Source organism: Centruroides vittatus, unplaced genomic scaffold (genome assembly GCF_030686945.1).
Source record: "Centruroides vittatus isolate TY-2023 unplaced genomic scaffold, ASM3068694v2 contig_1154, whole genome shotgun sequence".
Classification (NCBI taxonomy): domain Eukaryota; kingdom Metazoa; phylum Arthropoda; class Arachnida; order Scorpiones; family Buthidae; genus Centruroides; species Centruroides vittatus.
In genome coordinates this window covers 2,668,055-2,696,052 of record NW_027120741.1, presented here as the reverse complement: position 1 = coordinate 2,696,052, position 27,998 = coordinate 2,668,055, and the positions used below count along the sequence as shown (strand labels likewise).

Here is a 27,998-nt window from a genome sequence, read left to right as displayed (position 1 = left end):
GCATAAATAGAATATAAATACAGATAAATATTTATTGTAGTGTCTACTACAAGAAATATTTATATATATATATAAAAAAAATAAGAAACATTACAATTACATAAAGCTGTAACTCTTGTAGAGAAAAACAGCACACTATTAAACCTATACATTATTCAGAGGTCGCTCTGGAAAATTTAAAAATATTGCCACCATTTAGCCATTTTTTAACTTTTTTGTCACTTCAAATTATTTATTGCCACCAGTTTTACTTAATAATTAATGCAGGTGCCGGTAGCCTTATCAGTTTGGCATCTGGAAAGCAAAAGTAACATGTTAAACTGTCACCAGACATTTGGGTCTCCAATTCAAATGGAATTTTGGTGAACATGTAGCCTTAAACACAAACTGCTCCTTGTCTAAAAAACAGGGCTCTCTTCTTGAGTAATTCCAAAAAATGGGTATCTGAAAATTTAGTGTTTAGCTTATAAGTCTTTGGAAGTTTCATATCCAAGAGTGGTGATAGCCAAACGAATAAGACACTAGGCACTGAAGTTAGATGATGTAGATTCAAACTTTTGAAATTTTAATTTAGATTTTATGTGTAACATTATTATTTTACTGCATTATTATTGGATTGCAATTGTAATGTCTCCAACAAGGATGTGATGGACTGACAAGGGATTGAGGATCGCATGTGGGTGCAATCAGTACCCAGACAGACTCTGGGTTTACAAGAAACCATTTATTTGACACAAAAGGAGCTTACAAGATTTCTGCCATCTTGGAAGGTCTAAGTCCAACTGGAGATGGTTGATCTTAGTACTTACATTCTTTTATTGTTTATAGGTTTTCATACAAAAAAATTATTTTAATGTAAATTTCAGTAAATTTTCACACAATTTTCAATTTTTGAAAATTATAGACTTAAAAATTCCTACTGTTGTCTGTCAGGCTGTCTGTCCTTTAATCTTGAAAATTGATTTAGTCATGTGAAAGCCAAGACCATGTGGAAAGGTTCCAGGGAGCAGGCCCCAATTAATATATGAACTTCTGATGTAAACCAGAAGTCATGTTATTTCAATTCAAAAATATTCCCTGAAAGGTTTTAGATAGATGACCGACTCAACTTGACATCATACTTTTCCTTTAACAATTCTATTGTTAAAGGAAAAGTATGATGTACAGGGAGAAGACTACTAATTTTAGATTGAGAGCATATATTTGAACTTAAATAAATAGAAAATATGAATATGAAATTGCAGCCTGGCATTGTGACGATGCCACAATAAATAATTGCTCATTACTATTATTATTTCTAAAGTTTTCTTTGTATTTATTTTATGTATGGTGGTATTGTGATATTTGAAGTGTAACAAACATAAGTGCATGAGGAAATTGTGTATAATATTAACAATTCAAAAAATATAATGCCGGGACTATGCTATTGTATTTTCATATCAGATTGTCGTTTTTGTCCATGTGCAGTAACACCCTAAGGTTATTCACTTGTGAGGAAATAGTATATAAAATATGTGAAAATGTGAAGAAATAAAGGTTTTCTTTAATGACGTAAAAGAATTAAATCTGCAGAGGCTTGTTTTTGTTAAACATGAAATGATGTCACAAATAGTTAAACATAAAATAAATTATTGACTGATATATCTATTACTATATTAATCCTTGGAATAAATGTTTATAAAATTATATCTAATCAATAATTTTTGTTTATCGATTAGATTTTTACTTAATTTACATAATTTTAAATGATAAATTAAAAACAAATGTTTGAATAATATATGTAATTATTATACTAAGTATGTATTAAGAAAAATCAAAAGAATTTGTTGATTTAAAAAATATATAAGTAAAAGAAGGCTATATGATAAGTAAAATTTAATTTTAGGCAAACTTTCCTGCTTTGCCTGCTGATGTTAGTGGAAATACATTTTCTCATATTTTTGGTACAAATACATCCAGTTTAGAACAGTTATTATTAGATTGTAAATTGAAAGGTCCTTGCTGGTTAGAAATTAAGTGTCCTGGTAAGTAATTACTTTATTATTATATATTTAACATTTCATATTATCTTAAAATTAAACATTGTAGTTAGCTATTAATTTATTTTTATTTGTGATTTTTTTAAGATGGAATTATCCAAAAGTTATGGATGATGATGTATGCTTATTTTTCTGTTTTGAATAAAACTTTTATGTTAGGATTTCTGTGTTATGTAGCTTTTCATTTTAGCATTAAATATGAATATTTGCTTATTGTATTAAGACAAAAATTTTAACATCTTTAATTAAGCTGATAAAAAATGTAAAAAATATGGAAACCAATGGAAAACTGGTTTTTTTTATCATTATTTTTTGAAAATGAAAGAAAATGTATAAACTATGTAACAAAAACATGAAGACTATTTTCTTTCATCAACATTATCATTTACAATGTTTTATTATTTAAATGTTTAACCTTTTATTTTATTTTACTACATAAGTAACACTTTGTTTCCTGACTTTTCTGTGTTAATGCATTCACAAGTCATCTCTGTTTGATTAGAACATATCTAGTATCAAATTAATCTAGTCATTTAACAGATTTATCAGCTTATTATTTCAAATTATTTATAAACCAACAAAAACAATTACAAACCTATTGTAATGGGTTAAAATCTGGATGTCTGTATTATCTTATTGTTTTGGTCATTAAAATATGTAATGTTGCAATAATTCAGTGTGATATTCAGAATGTAAAGATATAAAGTTAAGATTTTAATAAATAATGAATTCTTTTTATGTAGTAATTTAAATGCATATAGATTATTTATTGTGATTAATTTTATTTTTATTTATTTCAATGTGTAAATAGTTGTTTCAACTCCACCTGTAAGTTGGTGTAAATTTGAGGTAAGATTTTTCAGTTTTAATTGAAAATTGTTTATTGTAATGGTAATTTTTAGATCTTTTATTTTAAATAATGAAAATAAGTTACATTATATTAAAAATTTCTACACACGATACATTGAATGAACAATGCAATGATTGATTTAATACCAATTTAGAAATACTACTGTTATTCATCTAAATGTTTATTATAGAAATGTTTAAGTTTTGTATTTAATTTAATCATTAAAATAAAAATTTTTAGGTTTTAATATCCAAACCAGAAGATCTTGTTTTGGCTACTGAAAAAGAATTAATCCCACCAGTTACAGTTCTTTCATTATCATTACAAACAGTTATAAATCCAAATAATCAGCAAAATGAGGTAATTTTTCTTAAGTTATTATTTTTAAAAAAATTTATTTCAAATGTGAATTAGCATTTGCATATTAATATTTCACCTCTGTTTTTCAATAGGTGTGAAATATAGTAATTTTTCAATAACAAATATAGTTAAAATAATTTGTATGATGACTATCTACATATATGATTAATGTAATGCAGTCAACTTATAACTTATGATTATGATTGGAATGAATTCTGTCTTTAACCTCATATAAATTGTATGAAATATATTTAAATTCTTTTAATTTGAATAAAATGAGTTAATTAACAGAGTGGGTGGAAAGTAACTAGACATGAGAAATCATTATAATTTCAAATGCAAAGATGATAAAAATTATTTCACCTGTACATTATTAAATGAAAATACAGGTGCATATCTTAAAAATTCAATGTAGGCACCAGTGTCATTTACTGATGACACATTTTCCATAGATTTTTATGATGTGGATAAATGGCCATTTCGTATGTCTACAACTGACTTTACAATCATTTTAGATCTGAATGACAGTTCTTGATTCTTTCTGGACAGATTGTGACATGATGTCCCTTCACCATACACTACCATCTCTGCAGTGCAACCACTGATTTCCACATCTCATAGCATGCAGCAATCTGCACTTGTTCCTGAACAGACAAGCAGTCAGCTTTCTTTCTTTGCCACTGTGAGTTTGGTCTGTCTTGGTCATTGCCCACATCACCAAAGTGGGAATTATAAAGTTTCATTGATTGCTGTACATGCACACAAATTTTATTATGATTGCATTATTATTACAACAATTATAGCACTTTCTCAATGCCTGCTTAGAGACTTTCCATCCATTGTGTAGTTTTAGTGGAGTCATATTTATTCCATTTATCAGTTTCAATCAACCTCATAATTCACTCATGCTGTTAAGTGATAAAACAATTGTAATCCTAAGTAAAAAGCTAGAATATGGTCAATGGTATTTACATTTAATAAGTATAAAAATATTATATAAATACAAAGAAAAACCAGTTTCTTTTCCGTTGTTTTAACACACCAGTGACAGCCCACAAAATTTCATAAACACAGAGACGACCTTTCTTTACAGGTTCTGTCTCTGCAATAAAATGCAAAATATGGAAATTAGTGTCCTGGTGTTTTTGCCAAAATTTACAAAATAATACATTCAAGTAAAAAGTTAAAATATGTTTGTGAAATTTTGTGGGCTGTCACTGGTGTGTTAAAATGACAGAGAAGAAATGGAATCAAAGTTTTTCTTTGTATATACATAATATTTTTATATTTATTAAATTCTAATTTTCTTTTTTTTCATAGAATTAAATTAAAATTTAGTGAAGTGAACATATTCTGAAAACTACTAATATAAATATTGTATGATAGCTATAAAAAATTTAATTGTAAGTTGAAAGCTATTAAGAACAGTTTTAGTCATGATAAATGCATGAGATATAAAAATATTGAGGTACAGTTAATTTAAGTTATCAAATATTTTCAGATCTATTTCTCAATGAAATATTAGACATAAACATTTTAATATCATATTATATTTTACAAATATCAACATATAAAACCTGATAGTTATATATTAAAGCCAAATGATCGCCAGATTATATCAGGCTATATTACTACTGCTAATAATTTATTGTTAGTACTACTATTAATTTAATTATAATTATTAAATTCAGCAAGAGATGACACCTAAACCTACCGCTAGTACCAAATTACTTAGCGTTTAATTATTATTAGTACTGTAGTAATATAGTCAAGTATAATCTAGCAATTGTTTGGTTTTAATATTATATTTTATTCATTTTATCATATTGCAAGTAGTACATCACAGTATGGTTATTTACTTTAAATATCTGATAATATTGTACCAAACATTTCTAGAATTAGAATTGAGTTAATTTAATTAATTAAGTGATTCAAGTATTGACTGCAGGATGGTGACTACAGATATATGAGGTGGATATTGCTTTCTATTGATAACATTAATAATTAATAAAAATTTCAAATTAAGTTTTATTATAGTTTAATAATATCTGTGAAAAATCTCTGGTCAGAGTGAGATTTGAATTTATAAATTTTGTTGTAATAATTTATATTTACAATAAATTTATTTTGATTGATTAAGTTTTGGTTGTTATTAATATCATAGGCATTATAATCTTTAATATCACGAGGAATACGTGTAAAAATTCTAAAAAATTTATTCATTTAAAAAGAACTAATAATTTAATACGAAGTTGGTTTATTTACGGTTATTAAAATATTTAAAATTTAATATATATTTATTATGTATGTATTCAGCACAAAAAAAAATTTGTGCTGCATATACTACTATAGATAAATTAACAAAATTAGAAGATAGTGTTTCTAATTTAAATATTATGATGTTTGGGAAAGTTTTATTATTATCTTTTCATAAATTAATATTTTAAAATGATTTAGATTATTGCTGCATCTTGTCTTATTCATTCCAAATTTCCACTGGATAAATCTGCACCAAATCAGCCTTTTCAGTCTCATTTCTGTGGTAAGTTGCAAAATATTCAAAGATTAAAATATTTATTTTTAAAATAAAAAGTGAATGAACAGTTTTACAATGCTAATTTTGTTTTGATTTTTAAATTTTTTATTAAAATTAAATTATTATAAATATAATAATTTTTTCTATATTAAGTTTAAATGGCAAAGAGTTTTAACTAAAACATCCTAATATTTAATATATTTTCATTTTTTTTAATGAAAATTGTTCCATAAAGTTATTTTATCATTACTGGTAAGGTTTCTATTAACATTTAATGTAATTTTGTCAATTTTAATTTGTTTTGGTTATATATAAAAATTCACATAAAACACAATGTAAAATACTATGTATTGCAGATATCTCAATGTTTTTCAGCTAAACAGAATTTTGAACAATTAAGCTTTAGTATAATTCATGAAAATTCATAAAATTTTATGCTAAGTGTGCTAAGTTTGAAATTAAAGTTTTAAACTATTTCCAAAGTCTATAGACTTTGGAAATAGTTTAAAAATTGTTAACAGAACAATTTTGTCTCCTCAGTCATTGTAGTGGTATCTAAATGGTATGAAGTTGTAGGTGTTATCTTATAAGTAAACTAGTCAGTAAAAATCATAATAAGCACTGAAAAAGAAAAATCCTGTTTTTATTTCAAAACACTTTTCAGCACTATTTAATGGATGAAATTTTGTCAGCTTTATTAAAATGAAGGATTCATTCCCCACACAGAAAATTTGAAAATTAATTAAAAATTAATTATCTCTCTACAGATTTTCAGAGATTTTATTTTTGTTTTGATTAAACATTTTTTTTAGAAAATTACTTTTTATCTTCAGATAAAATCTCTGAATGAGAATTTGATCTGAAGATGAGATGAGAAGTAATTTTCTTAAAAAAAATTGTTTAATCAAAACAAAAATAAAGAATTCCTTAAAAATCTGTAGTGAGGTAATTAAGTTTTACTTTGAGGGGGAGTTGTCTATTTGGAGAAAGTTTACAAATTAATAAATTGCATTTAAAAACTTTTCTGAATTATCTTGATTAAACAACTAAATAAAATTAAAATTAAAAATTAGCCGATGGTATTTACTTTAAAATATAAAAATAACTATACTGAAGATACAAAATTTTTTGTCATTTACAATCTTTGTAAGTGAAAATTGTTCTGGATTGTCACTGGTGATTGTAAATGATGGAAAATGAGAATTTTGTACTTTCAGTATTTTTATTTTTATATTTTAAGCTAAATAGAAGTTTTATTATCATTTTATAAACATGCTTTTCTTATTTTTTCATAAAAATACAGTTGAATTTTCAAAAAAGAATAATAATGAAATGGTAAGTCAAAAATTCTGAAAAATAGTTACTTTTTTGCAAAAAATTAATTCATTTCTTAAATAATTTTTCAGAAAAACATTGTGAGACCATTGTTGTTGTAAAGAAATTTTGTGTTTTTGGTCATAAATAGGTTCATTAATTAACTTTTTACGCTGAAAATAAGTCATCATCAACTTCAATTTTATTTCCATTAATCAATCTATTACATCAAGTTTATAACTGTATATGCTATCCTATGATGATATGTACTTAAATTAAAACGTTCTTTTAATTTAAAAAATTTTTAAGTTAATTTATCAGTTTAGTGTTGTGTAGCAAATTATAGGATAAGCCAGTTTAATTATTTGAATGATTTAATTTGAATTTTTCAAACTACATAGAAATAATTATTAATTCATTTTAGAATATAGTATTTTGTGTGGTAATGTGAAATAATTTTTGAGGAAATTTTGGATCTTGAAAATATTCTACACTTCTGAATCTTTTATATTTTTAGTCACATGCTTAAATGATTTTATATTTCTTTGTTCTATTTATTTCAAAAATTCATTTTTAGTATCAAGAAGTATTAAAATTTTCATGTATTATTAAGTATCAGGGCTCATTTGTTCTGTATGTATATTTTTAAGTAAGGAAGCATCGATTATCCAACTCCCAATCAACTGACACATCGGTTAACCGACCGCATTCTAGTCAGCAAATTCAAATGTTTACTAGTGATGTGGCGCTACAATATTTGGCTATGTCTTGGCTATTTTAATATTATTTTGTTAAATTTCTGCGTGTTTTAGCTGGCAACACTGGCTCGACCATTAAAGGGAAGTCAGTATTTAAACCAGGCTTAATTTTCTATTTATTCTTTATTTTTGTATTTATTTTGTGCAAAATAAAGAAATAATTTTTAACGATACAATAGCGATGATTATTATTTTTAAAAAAAATTTGTTAGGCTTGTCATCGATGAAAATTCAACGCGAAGTAGGTTAATAGCGATATACTAATATACTAATTACATGAGATATACTAATATACTACTATACTAAACCGAAAAGTATGAAAAAATACATTATTAGTAATCTGTTTTTCAGTTATCCAACCAACCCCAGTCCCCAATTGAGTCGGATAATCGATGCTCTACTGTATATCAGTGTTAGAATTTATAAATATATTAGATAGTGATTTGAATATCGTTGCTTTAATTCTGTAGACATTTATAAGAATATTCTTTATTTAGCTGAATTTATATGTATGTGAAGATATTTTTACGTTTTGAAAACAAAAATCATTTAATATTTGATTTTTAAATAGAAACAAATTATTTTATTTTGAATTTTTTTTCTTTTTTGAAATTAGAAGTAAAGTAATAGAATTTTATAAATGTTTGTATGTAAGAAAACAAAAAGAAACAAAAGATTTAAAATAATAATCATGCTAATTAATAATATTCAAAATTTTAAAACCAAAAACATTTAGAATAATGTATATTTAACTGTAATTTTATTAAAATTTAATAGTTTTTCATATTTTTTTTTTTTTTTTAGTATTTTCAAAACCAAGCACTTGTGTGTTTCCTTATGGTTTCCAGAAATTATTGCCTAACTATAAGAACACAAAAGTAGATTTAGCAGATTCTGAAAGAGCATTACTTGGATTGCTTTTAGCTAAAATTTGTAAGATGGATCCTGATGTTATAGTGGTAAGAATGTGGATTTTATTAAATTGTAAATATGTTTTTTGTACTATGCTGTGTCTATATAGTTTTATATTTCATTTTAAAATATTTTTAGATGATATTTCTGATTTAATATTGGAAAATATATTTAGTGTAATTCCGTATTTGTATATATGTATGTGTATGTATATACAGTCGAGTCTGTACAAGTCATCATAGGTATAACTAGACACCATCGGTTAAGTAGTCAGTTTTCTGTGGTCTCGGCAGACTTAAGTAGGCATTAATGTTAAAAAACTGTGGTTTACTTGGCACCGTTTAACTCATTACTACTGGATAAATTGACATATTTTTTTTGTCCCATACTCGTCTAGACGTCTGATAAATCGACTACGCACAGCTTACTGTACAGTGTGAACTCATTTTTTTCAGGATGGGAGTTGACTTATTTATTTATGTACAGTACATATTAATAAAAGTACCTTTACATTTTAGGTATTTTTATATATAAAATAATAACAGATAAACAAAAAGAAAACATACAATCTATAACAGAATCTGATCTTGCATTTTCTCACCTTTCATTCATGCGTTATTCACATTTTTCACATTTTTGTTAGAAATGAGTATCTAAAAGCTAACAATGCTTACGCTGAAGGAAAAATATGATCTTGTGTCTGAATTTGAATGTAATAAAACTTCACAAGCCAAATTTGCAAAACAAAAAAAAACTTTTAAGAACAACATTAGTGGGAATTTTGAAGGAATTAAGAAGCTTTTTCTTGGTTCTTTGTCACAGCTGTCTCAATAACACCAGAGAATGTCTCTGTATAAAGATGTCGAAGATACTCTGGTACGTTGGCTAAAGGAAATTCATTCATCAAATCTTCCTGTTTCAGGACGATACTGAAACAAAAAGTGATGGAAATTGCTGAGGTACTTGGCATAGAAACCAACTTTGTGCCAGAGAGATACATTGCATGTACTGTATAAAGCACTATTGTATTTTCCTAATTGTAGTTTTGTGGTTTTTTTTAACTTCGTTTTAGTTGTCATATCAGATAACTCGACACATTTCCACTTCTCCTTGGGGTGTCGACTTATGCGGAGTCAACTGTATGTATGTATATGTGTATATATATATATATATAAAAGTAAGTAAATAAATAAATATATATATTTATTTATTTATTTATTTACTTATTTTATTTATTTGTAGTAATATAAATTTGAGTCTTCTTTTAGTGTAACTTCTTAACATAAATATGGTATAACATTACAATAACAATTATGATTTAGACATAAGTTAAAATCTGCAATAATTTAGTTTCTCCAATTTTTAAATAGAAAATAGCATTCAAAAGTTAATTTATTTTCAATAAACAATTCAAATTCTTTAACACAAAAGAAAACAATTGAAAATTGTTGAACATTTAAATTTCAGGCTAAGCATTCTCTTAAATGTGACTTAGTAATGTTAGAATTTTCAGTATGAAATACTAATAAAAATATTTTAATACAATAATAATTTTAAATGTAAAAATATATTATTTTTTGTTATTACTAAATATAATTATGAATTATACTGTTGTATAATACTGTCATTTTGTTTTCACAATTTATTTTTTTCATATTTTTACATTTGACATTGATTAAGAATTTTGATATGATTATATGCATGAGTGCAAAATTAAACAAGAATTGGAGTTTAAAGGGTTTAAATTAATTCTAATTGAGTATTTACTTATTTATTTGCACATTTAATTTAATAAGTAAGGCTATACAGCATGAGATTACTGTACTTCTTTCAACAAAAACATTTCATATATCTCACAAAAAAAAGCATAAATATAACAATAAAGAGGTAGCAAGAAACAGAAAATTATAATCAAAAAATCACAAACAAAAATAGTAAAATTGTATATTTGTTATTTACAATTAAAATAGCTACAATTATATGAATATTTGTTGTTTGAATTCTGTCTTTATATTTTTAAATAAGGTGTTTGAGAACAAAGTGAAAAATATTCTGAAAATGATTGATTCTTTGTGAAAGTTTCTCAGTAAAGTGCATTATGACTTTTAAAATGTTTTACTATTCTTAAATTTATTTGGTTTATCATTAGGGAATCATATGATTGCAGTTTCTTAAATAAAAAAAAAAAATGTTTTTTTATAGTCTATGAAACTTGATCCCATTATTCAAAATATTTTTAATATGCTTATTAAGAAAACAAACTTCCCAAATAATGTATTTATATTTTATTTGGGAACATTTTCAGTTTTCATTGAGTCTGCATCAGCCATAAATTCACTTGAACATGTGATTGGAAAGTTAAAGTATTCTGGGATAACCATGTTTTTTTTAAAGGAATGTCAGGAAGAATATCTAATTAAGATTCTTGAACAAATTAACATTTATTTTCCTTTTTGTCTCTAAATGTTATCAATGGTAATGATATGATGGTACTTAAAAAAGTTGGAATTCTGTTTTAAACTGTATAGGCATTGTCAGTAAATAAATTACTAGCATAATCAGTTAGTGATTAGTGAATACTTAATTTCAGACAATCTAAAGTATGGTATTTGTTTTTTCAGCTTTGTTCCATTAAACATTGTAAAAGCTTGTAATATATATTATTGTTGATGAATGAGAGCTGAAAATATTCCCAAATAAAATATTTATAAATTTCTTTACTGAAAAAAAAAAAATATTATGAGTAAAATGGTTTAAAATAATTTAAAGAATTTCTGCAGCCATTAAATATATAAAATAATATTCTTAAAATTATTTAGGGTCATGATATTCTTGGCTTTGATATTGATGTTCTTATGCATCGGATTACAGTTAATAAAATTTCTCATTGGTCACGTTTTGGAAGATTAAAACGAACAGGAATGCCTAATCAATGGGTAAATTATTTTTTCTTTATGCATTTATTGTTATAAAAGTACATATATTTTTTTATTATGATAATATATTTAATTTTAAATCAATTTTTATTTATAGTTTTATATGAAATGCTTAATTTATTATATATATTTTGTATCATATAATAAATATATGAATATTTCAGTAACATAATTTAATCTTGATCATGCTGATATTTGATGATATGATTTTTAAATAAATTTTTAATATTTTTTTTATTTTGATAAACTTTTAATGATAATTAAAAATCTTATTAAAATATTAATAACTAACTTATTTAGTTAATAAAATATTTTTTATTACTTTAAAATTATTCTAGTCAACTTCTTTCATTTCAGTGAGAAAATTGTTCTTCATCATTCATTTTAAAAATAACAATAAAAGATTCAAAGATTCAACACAAAAATAGCTCTATTGATTTTAGTGGTCCTTATTTTTCAGATTTTATATTTTGATATCATCTGTTGAATTTAAAAACATTTAATAATATAATACTTCTTTTTAAAACACAGATACAGTGGAACCTCGCTTAATGAGAACCTCTCATAATGAGTAATTTGCATAACAAGCAAAACAAATTGTAAAAAATGTATAAAACAAGCAACTTTTCACATAACGAGTGACGTTTCGCATGACGAGGAGAGGGGCAGTCTCAAATTGTGTGCATGCTACATCAGTCTGTGTTTAGCACTCGTTCCACTAGCATCTTAGTGTCGCTTGTGATCACACATTTTTCCAAATTTGTGTTCAGACATACTACATATAAACATCAACAACCATAGCCAGTTATATAATAAACATACCAAACAATATGCCAAATTCTTGGGTATGTAAAGCCTATAATTAAATATTAGAAATTGATTAATTTGACTAGAGGTAGGCAGTTATGCTGCCATCTCATATTAAATTTAATGACCAATTCCAAATTAAATTTTAAAAATGTCTAAATTAAAAAATGAATTATTTATAATTATTAAATTTAATACGAGATGGAAGCATAACTGTCTACCTCTAGTCAAATTAATTAATTTCAAATATTTAAGTATAGCCTTTACATAGCCCAAAAAGTTGGAAAATCATTTGGCTGTTTATGAGGCATATTTTTACAAGTTTTTTTGTTTTCTGCAAATCGAATTGGCATTTCAGGTTGATTCATTCTGTCCTAGAAGAAAATATGAAGATGATTCATGCTCCTTAACAATGTATATTGTATAATTTTCTTTGAATAAACATTATACATAAAATATTTGAGTATTTTTTTTTTTTTTTGGCATGGAACACATTATCGTATTTTACATTAATTTATATGGGAAAAATTGTTTTGGTTAACGAGTATTTCCCTTTACGAGTAAGGTTCTGGAATGAATTATGCTTGTTAAGTGAGGTTTCACTATAAAGGCATTATCTTATCATTCTTACAGTTTCTTGTGAGAAAGACTCATAAACTAATATAAATAGTTTCTCAAATATTTTATCATTTTTAAACCACATAAACATAGAGAACATTTCTCATTGAGAAAAGCAACTATTATACCCTGGACATTTCATATTATGGTATTCAATTGTCATCCTTTTTTATGCAGTAAACTCTCACTAATTCAGCCTCTCAATTATCCAGCATACCTTCCAGTGATTGCCTATGCACTTCTGCCTGGCTCTGCATAACATTACCAGGTGTAACATATTTACCGTAAAAATTAAAACTTTTTATCTTAATAAAAGATTTTATAATTTTTAATTTGACTCTCTGGAAACAGAACACCTTTATGATGTGCAATCTCATTTTTTCAGGCATTTGACATTTGTACACGCTTTTAGGAATGCATTTTATATTTGAAAGTGAGGACTATTTGTATACTATTTCTAAAAACCAAAGATTATTGTAATAAACAAATATTTTAATCTTTTTTAACAAATCTTCATATTTAAAACAAAGCAAATGTAATTTAATAAAATGTAACACATTAAAATTTCAGAAATTTCATAAAAGGAGTTACAAATTTCAAAATATTTGAATTTCATGAATAGAAATATATGCATACAGAGTAGTAAAATATAGAAAATATTTATAAAATGTTTATATACAATAGCAATTTTAGAAAAATGAGGAATGATTCAAAGGTTTTGAAAATATAACATAAGTATTGCTGATTATGATCACATTTGTATATTAAGAAATAAGAGCATCTTTATTTCTGTTTATTACTTGGTTTATTTATAGATCTCTAAAGGTTTTGATTTAGCTAAACTAGCCAAGTGAGCAGTTACTTTTAGTAATTATACATTATTCAACTCAACTGGTTTTGTTTTATTCAATGTCCAGGAAATAAAGGCAGTAATGTCTATAATATACAGTCAAATTTTCATATTACGAACTTCTGTATAGTGAATTTCTCTGTATAACAAATTTTTGCATTGTACCCTGCTCTTTCAATTAAAAAATACATGTAAAATTGCTTCTAAATAACAAAGTTAGATTTCTGTATGAAAAATTTTTTTTCATTTGTAAGGACCATCTATCATTAAAAGTCAATTACTTCATCTAGGTTGAGTTCAAATTCAGGTTCAATTTCAGGTATCAATCTGTAAACTCTGTAACACTGTGGCCCAGATGTGAGAAATACTGGTCATTAGCATTTAAAACATAATGTAGTCTGCCCCCATGTGGTTACAGGTTATAAAGAAGGGGGAGAGATTAGGTCCAAATTCCATCATTGACAGATAAATGATTTACAATTAATGAATGTCGAAAATGTTAGAAAGATGGTTATTTTGACAACTGCTGGACTAATTTTTGAAGTTAGTGAGATTTTATTTTATTTAATAAGTCATCCAGCTGGAATTTGAAGAACTGTTAATATAGTGTTTAAGCATTACTAAAAAAGTTAAAGTGTTGTGGGAAATTGATAAAAGCACAGAAAAGAAAGGCATTGTAGCAAAGTTTGGAATTCCTGTAAGTAGTTTATCAACCATAATAACAAATTGCGAATCAATTTTGCGAATTAGTCGATGATGTGAGACCTACAGGAAAATGTGTCAGAACCTGCATTTATGTTGATTTAGATGAAGTAGTTTTAATGCTCTTAATAAGTGTGAAGTGTATACGAAGAGAGAACATTTTTTAATTGTTCTATGTGACAAAATATTACAAGTTTTTTTTACAAAATGTAGTAAAACTAACTTGTATTTTAATACACAAATGTAAATTTACTTAAAGTTAAAACTATGTTTATATTATGTTTTATATTAATTTAAATTACATAAAATAACGAATAAACTGTGTTAAAATTCCACTTTATACACCAAAGTGTGTAATTTCTGTATAACGAATTTTTTCAGTATTTTGCGACTTTGTTATATAAAATTTTGACTGTATATAATTGATTGTATGTTTAAATATTTAGACTTTCTTTAAAGAGTTTAAGTTTTTCTTTAATTAACTTTTTTCAACAAATAAATATTTTAATTTTTAGAATCAAGTATCTTACATAAAAATGAAAACAAGAATGCCAGATTACAATAAATAAGTTGTTTCTAAGATTGACTTTAAGTAACTAACATAAAACAAGCATTTTAAATTACCTACATGTGAGTTTGGTATTTTAAACAAAATGAAGATACATAATGATTGTATTATTTAAACGTAATCACAGATATCTTATAATTTTAATATAAATAAAAAATGCTTTTTTTCAATCTTTAATTCTCAATTATCACTAGTCTTTTAAATGTTTTTCAATTTATTTTGTTTAGCATATTAAATATTGATATTTTCAAGGGGATGATTTAAAATATTGAATTTATGTATTTACATTCAATCTTAAAAAATATTGTTAAAATTACAACTTACTATTGCTGTGTGTGTTTGATTTTAAAGATGAGAAACTACTTTTTTGAAAGTAGTTAATTCAAAAGAAAAAATTGGACTTCTTAAAAAAGGTTTTAAGATATATCATGTAAGATGAATTATGATTAAGAAAATAATTATGCAGTTATAGAACAGGAATTACACTGAGAAACATTATAACTTCCAGTTAAAAATTATATTACGTTGATAATATATATTTTTTATTTCAGTTTAAACAGAACAAATCAATTATAGGAGAAAAGAATGCTTTATGTGGTCGTTTGTTTTGTGATGTAAAATTATCAGCCAAAGAACTTCTTCGTTGTAAGAGTTACGATTTAACCGAATTAGTGAAGCAAGTTCTAGATAAAGATAGAATAGAATTGTCATCAGATGACATTTTTAAAACATACAAGTAAGAATAATGTTTATATTATTATCCTTAAAATATTCAATTAATACATATTGGTTACATGTGACTGACAAATTAGTTAGTTTATTTGATTATCATATTGATTTTTTTTTTTATAGTTGTTTTTGTATTTTTAAGAATATTAATATATTATAAAATTTTAATTTTTTTATCAAATTAATTTTGATTTTAATTGTTTTATTTTTTCTATATATTTTAGAATAAACTTTTTAACGATTGTAATCAATGAATTACAAAATAAAAGAACTTTTTACAGTAAACTAAAATATAAATAAGATAATTTAAAAAAATGCAAATAAAATAATTTGAATGATTTAATTCATTTTTCCTCTAAGGAAATATTCCAATAATTCAGTTTTAGAGGTAGATTCTTATTTGAAATCTTTTAACATAAATAATTTTAAAAGTCTAGTCCAGGCCTGGCCAACCCATGGCCCATCACATTAAATTGTGTGGCCCACTAAGTGATATTATATATCTATTAAAACTTTTTTTTCTCATTATGTGTATACCAAAACAATTAAATAAATGAAAATATGCATGTGTCATTGTTATAATGCGTAAGTGCGAGTATGAACTCTTGGTATAACAATAAAATCTTATTCATTTTGTATTTGTTTTACTTTTTAAAAGCATGTTTGTCTAAATTTTGGCCCACCGTAATGTTACGCTTGATCAAAGTGGCCCACGAAACAATTTGGGTTTGCCAGGCCTGGTCTAGTCAATAGTTTATCATGTCCTAATCATTTATTTTAATGATACAAAACTATTTAGCTCTGCAAATAAAAAAATTATTTAATAATTAAATTATTTATATATTGTAAAACTATTTACAATATAAAAATATCCTCTCACCTAAACATCAGATTTCTAGCAAAACACCCAAATTCAACATTTGAACATTTTTGGCCACTCGTTAATTGGCCTTCATCAGGAAAAGTCAAATGAAAGTAACTGTTCTATTTACAGAATGTTGCTGAATTGTACATGTAATTTATAAAATTTTTTAAAAATTAGTTCAAACAACAGCTGTGATGTATATTAAGTAATGTATATTCCTTTAAGAGTCTAAATAATACTTCCATGCATTTGGTACAGGAATGTAATCTGTGTTGATGCATACTCCTCTTATGTTGGCCCTTAGATTTCTGCAGCCTCTAATGTTCTTATGTATTCTGTCGAATACCCTGTGTATTAGGGTTGCCTCCTCCCATAAGGGGGAAATTCCCAGCTTGGTGGCATACTGGGCCAGGGCTGTATTGATGTTTCCTTTTGCCATGTCATACTTGTGATCTCATAACTGGGTTTGTAATGATCTGTATGTGGAACCAATGTATGTTAGTGTCCTGTTGAATCTGTCATCCTGTAGTGGGATGCAGTAAACTCTAGGTGCTCTTGCATCCTCAGTTTCATCCTTCGTGTTAGACAAAAGGCGGAATACAATGGGTTTTCTTTTGTACACTATGTGTATGTTTAAATCCTTGGCCATCCTCCTGTGTATGTGATGGAGGGATAGTTCGTAACTTAGGACTACCCATTTCTCTTCTGTGTTGTTAACATTAGTATTGGTGTTGATTGACCTGGCCTGATATGTTGACATTATATTGTTGATAAATGAGGGTCTGTACCTATGCTAGGATGCGATTTGCTTCAGTTGTTTTAGCTTATTGTTAGTATCTGAGAGCTGTGTACAATGTGAGTGGGCTCTAGCCACAAGTGTGTAGAAAGCAGACATCTTATATGACCAAGGGTCAGCAGAGTTGGCTGGTATGAATAGGGGGATGTAAGTGGGTTTGCAGTACACTGTGGTGTTGAACTTATTATCTGCTACATGAATCTTGATGTCCAAGAAATTAACATCTGTGTGGCTTTCTTGATAGAATTTTAGTGTTAATCCATAGTTGTTATTATTGAACATTTTTAACACATCCCAAATCTGGTCTGTTTCTCCATATAATCAAAATGTCATCAACATATTGGGTATAAATGAGGATATTATGTTTGAAGTTTACTAAGGATTGTTCCTCCAATTGTCGTACAACCAGTTCACAAAGATCACCCAAAATGGGACTACCCATAGGTACCCCTCATTTTTGTATGTAGTATTTACTCATCAAAGTAAAAACATGAGGAATAGCACAACAGGTGTGCTAGGTTGATGCTCAAAAGGGTGATGCTCAATCTTTCCACTCTCAGATATTAGACCTAGCACACCTGTTGTGCTATTTTTAAAAAATTTGTTTAATTTCCTGATCTTGTGTGATTCAAAAATAAAACTTATTTTTGAATTTAATTACACTATCATTAAATATTAATTACTTTTGCTTTCATTTAATTTGTTTTGTAATAATTTTAAATTATTTTTAGTTCATGTGAAGATCTGTTTAAGTTAATTGATTGGATCATGGGTAACAATGAATCTTCGTTAAGAATTATGTGTGATTTAAATGTTCTTCCACTAGCTCTTCAAATTACAAATATTGCAGGAAATTTAATGGTAACTATGTAGTAAAAAATTGAAATTATAATTAAAATTTAACTACAAAATTCATGTATATTGATTGCTGACATTGATGTTATTTTAGTCTAAAACATTATTGGGAGGACGCTCAGATCGCAATGAATATCTTCTACTACATGCTTTTAATGAAAAAGGTTTTATTTGTCCAGACAAGAGCTTTAACAAGAAAAGCACTAAGGTAAGTTATTTTGGAATTTTTAAAATTATTCTTAGAAATAAAATAATTGAAAAAGGTTTTTAAGGCTAATCAACCAGATGAGGATGATGAAAATGTAAAAGTAAACAAAACTACTCGTAGAAAGCCAGCTTATACCGGAGGTCTAGTTCTTGAACCAAAAAAAGGCAAATATTTAAATTTTAATGATTATATTCAGTTTATAAATTATAAATTCAAAATAAAACTAATTTAAGATTTATTTAATTTCAGGGTTTTATGATAAATACATATTGCTGGTGGATTTTAACAGTTTATATCCTTCAATAATTCAAGAATATAATATTTGTTTTACAACTGTAAAACATGCTCATTTCAACAATGATGATGTAATTATATTTTATTTTTTTAATTTCTTTAATAATTATTATCAATTAATTTCTTATAGATGTTATTGTAAAAAATATAAATATATTTTATGAACTTCAATTGAAAATTAAGTATAATTTGAAGAATCATTAACTTTAATCAGTTGTAAATGTTCAAATGTTCTTTAGTGAATCTAATTGAATCAAATATCTTGTGAGAGACAAGGGCAAGCTAGAGAGAGATAACAGTATCATTAGTTTCTGAGTCGTAATTAGCTTTTTCTTCCAGTTCTATCTTTCCAGCTCTTTGAAACTTTAATAAAAATCTCTTGGATTATGTTTTAGTTTGCGCACATTTGACTTAAACTACTAATGTTTCATATGTTTCCTATTTATTTATATTTCCATTCTGTGAATATTAATATAGCTTAAGCTTTTTTCCAGTTTTATATGAGTTATCAAGACTGCATTGAATGAAATAGCATAACAATGCATGAACAATATGCAGAAGTAACTATACCTTCAGTTATGCAATAAATATGGAATCTTTGTTGTTGTTAACATATCACAGCTATTAATGGACAGCATTAGGATGGCCCATACAGATCAGTAGCTGATCTATATGAAGCCAGCAAAAAAAAAATTTGAGTGATTTTTAATCTTAAAATAATTAATAAAGTGTTGTTCAGTTGGAAAATGACTTAGAAGCAGCATTAATTTTCATTGGCAGTCTACTTTTGCTTAGCTGCCAACTGAAATAAACTAATAAATAAATAACTTAAGAAACTTTCCATTATTTTGAATCCTGCTTTGTAATATTTGGAGAGGATTATCCAAACATGAAAAGGAATGTCATGATTAGGGAGACAATGTTAGATTGTTTTACAATACAATCATTAAAATTAAACCAAATTTTAGTAAAAAAAAAAACATGTAATATTTACCAATTAACAAACATTTTCAACAGCTTTCAGCTATCATGGTCAAGTTAAGTCTCAATGTTTAAAAATACAACATAACATTAAATATCAATTTTTAAATAATGGTGAAGAACCATCAGAATGCTTGTCACTGTAGTGATGAAAAATTAAAATAGTAGTTTAGAAAAATTAAAATGGGGCTCAAATAAAAATTCCCATGTCTGAGGTATGATGTTAGTAGTATCTTTAAAAAATTAATTACAACATTTTTCTAATATATAATGATAGCAAAATGTATAAAGCTTAAAAGAAAAATGCTGCAATTAATTTTAAAGATACTAATGCCCTACAGAGATATTTATTTGAGGTTGCTTCAAGTTTTCTATATCACTATAGCAATGACCAATCAGACAGTGCTTCACCATTATTTAAAGATCATCATTCAATCTTTTATTCTATTTTTAAACTTTGAGGCTTAACTAGATGATGATAGCTGAAAGCTGTTGAAAATGTTTGTTTATTGATAAATTTTGCATAATTTTTTACTGGAATTTGGTTGAATTTTTTGTTAATTAGACTGTTTTGCTTTTTACCAAGAATTACAATGTGAAAAGGGATCAGAAAAACAACGTTGTCTTAAAGACACTTTTTAATAATATAATAAATAAATAACTCTATTATTATTCATTTTATCATTTTTGGAGATTGTGGAACCTATCTTTCTAATTTTTATGTTTTTGAATGGGAAAATACTTTTTTCCACAAGAAAAAGCATATATTACTTAGACTCACTGTATTAAAATCTAATGTAAATGAAATGTTACTTGAAGGAATGCTTCAGTTTAAAGTAATATTAAGATCCAGTTTAAGTGGATTATATTTTTCTTTAAATGCAACTATAGATAGCATCACTGACTAAATGTTACATAAAATTGCTATTTTAAAATTCTTACTCAATCTTTTTATCATTCAATTTTTATAATTCCATTTCTTCATGATTGAATCTGATGATAGTCTATAAATTAAGTTGAAAATGTGCTGATAAAAACTGTGCTGGATTACTACAAAGGTGTGTTTTTTTTTAATTACTACTGTTACAGGTTTGTTCTATTTAATTCTTTCTTTTTTAATTTTATTTCTCTGTTGAAATATTTTTTATGTTTATAATTACATATTTTGCATAAAAATTGAAATGTTATGGAAAGAATATATCATTTCTTATTATTTTACTTTTAAAAATGTTTAAATGCATTAAATTTTTTGTATATCAAGAAACTCTTATTCCCTGACCATAATGGCTTTTCGATATTCATGAATATAAAATATTAATTTTATTTAATGGTTAATCATTTGAAAAACCAGTATTAACATCTCAAATTATCTCATAATTTACAATGGTAAATAAAGTCACATATTTTTGCATAATTAATAAAATGTATATCCTAAATTTCAGCACAAAAGTTAATCTGGCATAAAAGTCTGTTTCAATATTTTTAGCTCACCATTTTGGTTTAGATTTAATCTTACCTTATAAATTGATTCCCAAAAATTTAGTAGGCTAGAACTGAAATATGGATATGGTATATGATATTTCTATTGGAGATCTTTTCAGGCTTAAATAACTATAAGCTGACTTATAGTTTGACACTGCAGTTTAGATAATAATAATCTTTAGATATCTACATTTACTCTTTCATTTGTGTGAAATGCACACTTTGCACATTTTTAAGTCATTTTTTGGATACATTTTCATTTTCAGATCATTCATTGTAAATTTTGTTAAAAATCTTATCTAATTTTTTGTTTGAGATAAGCATTCAACTTGATAAAATAGATGAATATTTAAATAACAGGCTATTTGGTAAATTACTATTTTTCTTCTAGGTATTATTCTATTACTATTATATTTAATTAACATATGTAAAATGATAAAATTTTTCATTTTATAAATAGGACCTAGACAAAATTGAACTTCCAGATTCAAGTTTAGAAGCTGGTATATTACCTACAGAGATTCGAAAGTTGGTTGAAAGTCGTCGCCATGTAAAACAATTAATGAAAAGTGAGAAGAACACTGAAGTGTATCTTCAGGTAACATTTCATATCAATATATATAGAGAATTCTCTGACTTTCACACATAATTTGTTCCTAAAAATCTTAATATTTATCCAAGTAACAAGTGCTTCAAAAACAAAGTACAGTGGGTGATTGGTTAACGAACAGTTCGGTCAATGAATAGATCAGATAACAAACACTTTCGTAAAATATTTTTATGTTCGGTTAATGAACACCTCACAGACCAAACACAAGAAGAAGCAACGTAAAATAATGAATGCTGATTGGTTTTTCCTTGTCTTCAGGCAACAATTCCAATCTTTTTGGAGTGCAGGAGATGTCAACATCGACACTCAATCCATTATAGACTGATCAGATACTATTCTCCAAACTTTGAAACTCTCCCTTGTAATTCCAGCCTTTTATTTTTCTCACAGAAACAATTTTATAATATTCGCAAGACTGTCAGGAGGGTACTCATTAAGTTTTGCATCGGTTTTTATTTTCGAAAGGTGAGAGTATAATAGCAAAGATAGAGAGTGGGCAGAAGATGTCTGATGTTGTTGGGCAGTATGGCTTGAACAGATCTACATAGGCCGCAGTTCAATCTTATCTAAGAAAGACAATATAATCAAGAAGACTCAGGCAGCTAAAGGAGTAACAAAAATCACATCTGAGAAAATAAAGAACATTGAAGAGCTCATAATGGAACCTGAAATGGATCTGATGACAGAAGAACACCAAGAAACTTGGCAAGATTTGTATTCTTCTGAAAAAGAGGATTAATGCTGATATTTGCTATTAAAGATCTTTTGAAGTGGGAGGATGTCAGAACAACGGTCTTAGAATGGCATCCAAATCATGGTGAGGTTAATAGGCTTGGGGATCTCTACAATTACAATGCCATTAATTACTTCTGAAAAATTCTGAAGAAGAGAGAAAAGCAATCAACATTAGACAGATTCTTTAACAACCACAAACAGGAAAAACATGACTAATAAAAATGCAAGACTGTGTATATATGTATTTTTATTATTACATATAAATAAACGTAGTAAGAAAGTATATATTTTTATTTTTTGGGGTCTCCAGAAGGAATTAATCAAATTCCCATGAAAACCTATAGTAAATTGGTAATCAGTTAACAAACAATTCGGATAGCGAACAAAGTCTTGGAACGGATTATGTTTGTTAACCAATCACCCACGGTATAGGAAAGAAAGTTACAAAACTACAAAATTATTAAAATTGTTGAAACACACCATTTTATCAATAATATTTAGATAAACAACATAAATTATTATATTATCTAAATATTACTGATAAGATGGTGTTTATATTTTCTGTATTAATTTCATAAAAATTTTAGTTTTTGCATATATTATCAGAAATGTGTAAAAATGTATTTTACTATTATTTTTATGTTTTTCTGTACTAATTAAATGAAAAATTCAATAATTTTCTTATTTTTAATATTGATTGTAAATTATTATAAAATTATTAATTTAGCATTTTATTTTGTTTTGAATAGTATGACATTCGTCAGAAAGCTCTGAAATTGACAGCAAATAGCATGTATGGATGTTTAGGTTTTACAAATTCTCGATTCTATGCAAAACCACTTGCAGCGCTTATTACAAGTAAAGGCAGAGAGGTATTTAAAAGTGTATAACTAATTAAAATTGTAATTAATTACTTCAAGCTTCTTTAAATATGAATGAATTAAGTCTTCATACATTCAATACATGTATGGTATTCATATATGTAGTTAGAATTGAAATGCATTACTTTGTTTCCTCCATTAAATATCAATATAAATGATATTACAGGTTAACCCAATTATAACATCATCAGATGTAACGACAACCCTAATATAACGTCAAATTTTTATCAGTCCCGTGATTTTACTATACTAGATAATGTTAAAAAAACCCACTTGTAACACACATAAAACCGTTTTAACGTCATATTTGAAGCACTCCCAAACTTACAAAATTAGATTACAAATTTTATTTAACAAAGAAAAACTACGTGTTCAGTCCTAGGGTCAGAGTTCGCTTCCTGGAACGACTGTAGGTGGTGCTCTCTCCACCTGACTTCGGTGGGGTGAAATTCGCCACTTTTAAATGATGTGAGGATTGGTTATTACATACTCATTTTTAAATTACTTTATGCTAAATTGTTAAATATTCTGTTATTTTTAATATAACATATTATATCAAATAGTTTATAAAGAAATAATTGAATTATTTTTAATTGGCATACATTAATTTAACCTTTTGTTGCCTTTTGATTCAACATTATTCTCAAAACCAGAAGTTCTGCCATTATTGAAACTTAAGACAAATAGGAATTTCTTATAAAAGGTAATTTTTGACATTTTTAATTACATCAATGTAAACTTAGACATAATAACATAAATAAAGTTTATTTAAACATGTAGTTTGCATTTTTATACATACGATAATAAATTATTACTATCGTAATAGATACGGTATACTGTATTACCATTAAGAAATAATTTTACGGTAATACATACAATGTTAAATTAGAACGGAGTTTATAATAGACTCTTAAACACACTTGGTACTTTTTATGGGAGTGAAATTATGACCCCCAGATAAAGACGGTTATAATGTCGAAAAATTGCCAGTCCTGTGGATGACATTATAAACGGGTTAAACTGTATTTTATTTTAAATCCAATATAATTTGAAAACTACTGCAGAAATGGAATGCATTTTTTGTTAAACATTTTTGTAAGATTTTTATGAGAATATTATTTATTTTATATTTTAATTTAATAATTAAATTATTGTTTCATATTTTTAGATTTTGTTACATACTAAAGATTTAGTTGAAAAGGTGAGAATATTTATAAAAATTTATATTCTTAAATATTATGTATTAATATTAATTTTAAATTTAATATAAAAAATAATTTTTAAACACGTGTTGGTTTAATACATAAATTTTTATTTGGGAAACATTTTTGACTGTATATAAATTATCAGCACTAATATGTTAAATGTATTAATATTGATTATGACTGTTATGGAATTACAAATGTTTTGCAAATAAAAAGTTTTGGTTTCTTTAATTAGCAGTCATTTGAATATTTGTTAAATATAGTGTCAAGTTTCATAGAACCTTTTAGTAGTAGTTCTATCAATGGAACTAAATATTAAAAATTATTGGTACTTATGTAGTTTTTATATTAATAAATCATAAGTATATTTAATTTTGATAACATATTATAAATAAAAATTTTGAATGTATTGAGAAAAAATGTCATTCTCCTCTAAACTGCTTTTCATTTGTCAAAATAGGATTCTCATACATTTTCATCTGGCAAACAACAATTTCAAACTACAGAATGATGACATTTAATTTTTCTTATTTAACTTTATTTTTTAAATAGATGAATTTTGAAGTAATTTATGGTGATACAGACTCATTGATGATTAATTCTAACACTACAGATTATGAAGAAGTTTTAAAAATTGGGAACAGAGTAAGTAAAAATTAAATAACTATGATGGTAATTCTTAAACAACTTTTAGCCCACTTATTATTAAATTGTTATTTTACCTATTAATATTTCTCAATATTTATTTATGGGCTTACATGTGTTATAGAATTGTTAATTTTTTACATTAAACCTATTAATTTTAAAACAGAGAAATGATGGTATGATATTAGTTAATATGTTTTTGATCACTTTACATTGTTGTAAAGAATTTATTTATAGTTTTATTCATTGTAGATAAAGTCTGAAGTAAACAAGTTGTATCATCAGTTAGAAATAGATATTGATGGAATATTCAAATCAATGCTACTTTTAAAGAAGAAAAAATATGCAGCTTTAACAGTTTCTATTGCACCTGATGGAAAAACTATTACTAACAAAGAGTTGAAGGGTTTAGATATAGTAAGAAGAGATTGGTCTGAGCTTGCCAAGAAAACTGGAGAGTAGGTGTAGTCATTTTATTTTTTATTAGATTATTTTCAATTTCTATGTTATTTAAGACTAGTCTATAGATTCCACAGTTCTAAAATTTTTAATCTTTTATTTATTTCATTTTAGTTCTTCATTATTTTTAGATTTTGTATTTATTGAAAATAAAGAAAATAAGTTTTCATGTAACCATTTATATAGAAACTTTATTAAACTGTATTTTGGCTAAATACATTTTTAAATTTTATTAATTTCACATAGAATTAACTACAACTTTGATGAATTTACAGATTTTAAATACTATATTTGTATCAATATTATTAGATAATATAATAATAATAAATCTGTATCCATAAATAGAATCAAATGTAAATTACAATTCATTTATATGTACAGAAATAACTAATAATAGAAAATTTTAATTCATTGTTCTAGTTTAATATTTCTAGAATTTATATAGCATTACTGATAATCTATGAAAGTTAGAAATTCAAATGCTTTTATTGAAAAAATAATGAATTTGCTATATCACATAGATCAGGTCTCCTACTAAGATGTCTCCTTTAGTCACTATTTTTAATAGTGATCACTTACACTAGTTGGCTTTTTAATCAGAGTCACTATTTGCCAGTTTTTCCTGTAGAATAATGCTTTCTCCTCAAATTTTATAATTTTGTCCCTTTCATTGCAATTTTTCTTTCTGCATGTTTATTGGAATAAATGAAACGTATTAAACAAGAAATTTTTAGAGCTTAAGAGTTAATGCATTGTTATAATATTTTCTACATAAGTATTATTTTATTTTGTTGTCTTTTAAAGTATTGATGTAATATTTTGTATAAAAAAGGATGTTATAATATACTGAAGTTGTTATAAGTTTGGCAAAACAGTATCGACAGGTTGCTGAAAAAATACTTTAATAATATTTTATTAATTTTTTCAAGTTTAACGCTCCATCTTAGATTTTAAATTTCCCTTTCCTTTATAAATCTATTTGTGTTACGTTACACACAAGTTTTGAAATAGTACAGCTTGCTATTTGTTATGTACAAACTAAAAATTTTTTGATTTACATTAAACATTTTTGTACAGTTTTTCCTCAAATGGAAAAATTTTATAGCATAATAATAATTTTTATAAATTTTTTGTTCAAACTTTGAATTCACATTGGATTACATGAATTATGTTGAGAAAATGACAACTAACAAATGAATGAATGTAATTGTTAAATAAGTACAGTACAATAGTTAATTAATAGCTTGAAACACTGAAAATTGTGTATATTTAAGGAGAAGATTAACAGTTCAGTAGTGAGATTGTCAGGCTCATTATTTTCAAGATATTTCTTATAAATTTGCTAAATACTTACTATAATTTGACTATATTATAATTATTTACTTATTGATTATAAATATTTATTTCATGTAGAACTGTTGTTGATGAAATTTTATCAGGCAAGCCACGAGAAGATATTGTCGAAAATATTCATTCACATCTAATGAAGTTACAGTGTCTTATGAAAGAAAACCAGATATCTCAGTCAGACTTTATAATTACTAAGGTAATTGTTAATAGCTTTAATTTTATAACATTGTAAAAAGTAAAAAATATTGCATAATATATTGTTACTAATAAACTTAATTTATTACAATAATTAGAATTAACTTTAATAATATGTTTTATATGAAGTTTATTTTGTTTATATATCATGATTATAAGGTTTCCACAGTTTTGCAAATCCTTAAAAGCCTCAAAAAGTGCTTAATGTTTTTGTGGTGCTTAAAAGTACTTATTTTTCTCAAAAATGAACAAAAAAATCTTTAAAAGTATTTAATTCTTCTGTTGCTGTTGCAAAAATAATTATGGAAAAATCTTTCTTTATGAAAATCATTCTCTGTTAACCAATACAATATAAACCAGACAACAGAATAGCTTTTAGTCATGACTTCTGTCTGGTGACTTATTAATGAGTTGTTAATTTGAATGAATCTAATAAAAGAATTGTCAGAATACATTCC

General features: G+C 25.6%; 1 protein-coding gene across 1 annotated transcript in view; it reads left to right on the top strand.

Annotated features, from left to right (window-relative positions):
- Positions 1–27,998, top strand: part of PolA1 (DNA polymerase alpha catalytic subunit) — a 69,126-nt gene that overhangs the window by 30,234 nt on the left and 10,894 nt on the right. Inside the window, exons 13-29 of the mRNA XM_067275438.1 lie at positions 1,886–2,024; positions 2,851–2,888; positions 3,130–3,249; positions 5,707–5,791; positions 8,662–8,816; positions 11,589–11,705; positions 15,802–15,986; positions 18,372–18,501; positions 18,590–18,703; positions 18,768–18,867; positions 18,953–19,068; positions 21,921–22,058; positions 23,555–23,677; positions 24,855–24,887; positions 25,444–25,536; positions 25,789–25,994; positions 27,409–27,541. Coding sequence (XP_067131539.1) covers positions 1,886–2,024; positions 2,851–2,888; positions 3,130–3,249; positions 5,707–5,791; positions 8,662–8,816; positions 11,589–11,705; positions 15,802–15,986; positions 18,372–18,501; positions 18,590–18,703; positions 18,768–18,867; positions 18,953–19,068; positions 21,921–22,058; positions 23,555–23,677; positions 24,855–24,887; positions 25,444–25,536; positions 25,789–25,994; positions 27,409–27,541 — 2,025 coding nt within the window. The remainder of the gene's footprint in view (positions 1–1,885; positions 2,025–2,850; positions 2,889–3,129; positions 3,250–5,706; positions 5,792–8,661; positions 8,817–11,588; positions 11,706–15,801; positions 15,987–18,371; positions 18,502–18,589; positions 18,704–18,767; positions 18,868–18,952; positions 19,069–21,920; positions 22,059–23,554; positions 23,678–24,854; positions 24,888–25,443; positions 25,537–25,788; positions 25,995–27,408; positions 27,542–27,998) is intronic.